This window comes from Hemibagrus wyckioides, linkage group LG06 (assembly GCF_019097595.1).
Source record: "Hemibagrus wyckioides isolate EC202008001 linkage group LG06, SWU_Hwy_1.0, whole genome shotgun sequence".
NCBI lineage: Eukaryota > Metazoa > Chordata > Actinopteri > Siluriformes > Bagridae > Hemibagrus > Hemibagrus wyckioides.
In genome coordinates this window covers 32,843,411-32,845,652 of record NC_080715.1, presented here as the reverse complement: position 1 = coordinate 32,845,652, position 2,242 = coordinate 32,843,411, and the positions used below count along the sequence as shown (strand labels likewise).

Sequence of the window (2,242 nt, the reverse complement as noted above, 5' to 3'; positions counted from 1 at the left end):
TCTTCTCTGCTAATTTACTATAGGGAGTCCATTATGTACAACATTACTAAAAGAACTTTACACAATGAAGGTCATCTGTGCTGTTATCCATGTATGCTGTACTTCGTGTAACTATTGTTTTCCTTCAGTACACTTAGGATTCAGTGTGAATATGTCCTACATCACCCAGACCTATCACCTGTCCATCATCCCATCTCTGACCAGTGAGAATAACAGATCACACAAACCAGCAAGAATCATGTATTCAACATATCAGGTTTATTTCAGTATAAAATAATCACCAATATAAAAGAACAACAAATGTTTTGGACAAATGCAGTGGCAACAGCAGCACAGCAACAACAGTCTCAGAGAGCTCTTCATGACTTTTCAGAGCATTCCAGGTCATAGACTGTCAGGTAGTTTCAGATCATTTTCCTTTCACCGAAACTAACTCTGTAAAGGTTACACAAACAACTAAATAAATAGGATCAGCTGTTAAAGCGCTCTGTACAGCTGAAGGGTTGGATGCATGAGAGGCTCGGCTTCACAAGACCGGTCCAGTCCTCTGCCCACTCTCTGCATTTAGGTTATAAAATATAACACAGTTCCCGTATAGAGAGTATCTCATAGGTGTAGAAGGTAGAATAGATCACTTGAGGAGGTAATATTTGTGCAAATAGATGGCTTGACACTTTATACCAGCTTTGGTCAACACCGAATATGACGTTAGTCCCAAAAAGGAAATACTTTCAGTTCCCCAGAATGAGGGTTTGAGGCTTGGCCAGTCTTTCTGTTTCATTGTCCCCATCCAGCTATGCCGATCTCTTGCTTGTAGCGGTCAGTGAGCTCGTTGGCGTGACTGGTGAGTTTGGTCAGTACACCGTACAGCCCCTTCAGATGGAAACGCAGCAGATTCTCTAGCTCTGCCGGCTCGCCTGCTTTCTCGGCCGGTCTCTGCGCCTCCTCGCCCCGCAGCACGGCTCCCCACTCGATCTCATTGCGGATGGTCTTCAGCTGGGTGTAGTAGGTGTACATGTCGGCCTCGGCGGCCCGCAGGTAGTCTCCATCATCGCCATCGCCGGCGCCGGCGTTGGGCACGTCGCGCAGTAGACTCGGCACCATCACCGTCTCATCCATGTTGTTGACCGCGCCGATGAAGCGGTTCATAGCGGTCAACAGAGAGTTCTTCTGGCTCTGAAGCTCAGGCACACGCATCATCTTTTTTAAGATATTTGGATAATGTAAAGTCAAATAAATAAATAAACAAGCAAGCAAGCCTATGTATTTTTAAAGTTTATCTTCCTTGAGCTTGGTTTCCTCTCTCCACCTGCCCCCTCCACCTAGAGGTTTTTATTGCAGCACTGTGGGCGTGGCCTCAGGAACCTGTTAAACCGAGACAAGAACCGGATTCCTGCCTCAGGTACAAATCTCACACTGGTATGCACTGGGCTGTAGAAACTGTAAGGCATGATGAAATGCTTTTTGTAATCACTTCAGTTGCCTCCTTCGCCATTTATACATGACATACAGTGACTTCTGCAGCCTTAATAACAGTAGCATAACTACTGTGACTTTATAAAAAGCGCTATATGTTTTTCGCTCACTATTTTATTCTAGGATATTGTTCATTATCTAGGTCATGCTTTGTCTATTTTAGCTACATTTTGAGGCAGCTATTTTTTAATTAAAAAAACAACAACACATATCTAAACAAATTGTTTAATTATGTGACATGACAATTAATTAACTTTATCATTACGATAATTAATCAGCTGTAAGAACGAGGACGAGAAATATGTATGGATATTAATACCCTGACCTGTGGCGTGACCTGTGAGACCTATCAAAGCCCTGGGTCTTGAATAAAGGGCGGGACATAATACTTTCTCCTCCAATCACATCCGAGTATTTGTGACCGGTGTTACCGCATGGCTGATGCACAAGTTGAAGATGAAGTTGAAGATCAGTTCTCTTTCCATTACAGTTCACCTAATTATTTTTGTATAAAATACAAAGCTTTAGCTAAAATAAAATGATAGGTGCAAAAGGCTTTTAATTTTGTACACCTTAAAAGTTTGGAAATGTTGATTCTCTTTCAGTTCATTTTTTGCAGTTTAGTGCAAAAGATTACCCACTCCAATAAACATCAGTACAATAAAATAAAATTTAAACTGACCAGTTATTTTGCATGTTTTGGACCCATGCTTTGTGTTGTTTATATGTGATATCTTGTGTACATAATCTTCTGACATTTCCAATC

General features: G+C 41.7%; 1 protein-coding gene across 1 annotated transcript; it reads right to left on the bottom strand.

The window, feature by feature from the left end:
- Window positions 1-236: 236 nt before the first annotated feature.
- mid1ip1a (MID1 interacting protein 1a) lies at window positions 237-1,322 on the bottom strand. The gene has a single exon (XM_058392616.1). It carries the CDS (start codon window positions 1,198-1,200, stop codon window positions 778-780), a length of 423 nt encoding a protein of 140 aa, XP_058248599.1. The 5' UTR covers window positions 1,201-1,322; the 3' UTR covers window positions 237-777.
- Between the last annotated feature and the right edge of the window lie 920 nt (window positions 1,323-2,242).

Coding starts and splice junctions, on each gene's coding strand:
- mid1ip1a (XM_058392616.1), bottom strand. CDS start 1,200: ATGATGCGTGTGCCTGAGCTTCAGAGCCAGAAGAACTCTCTGTTGACC.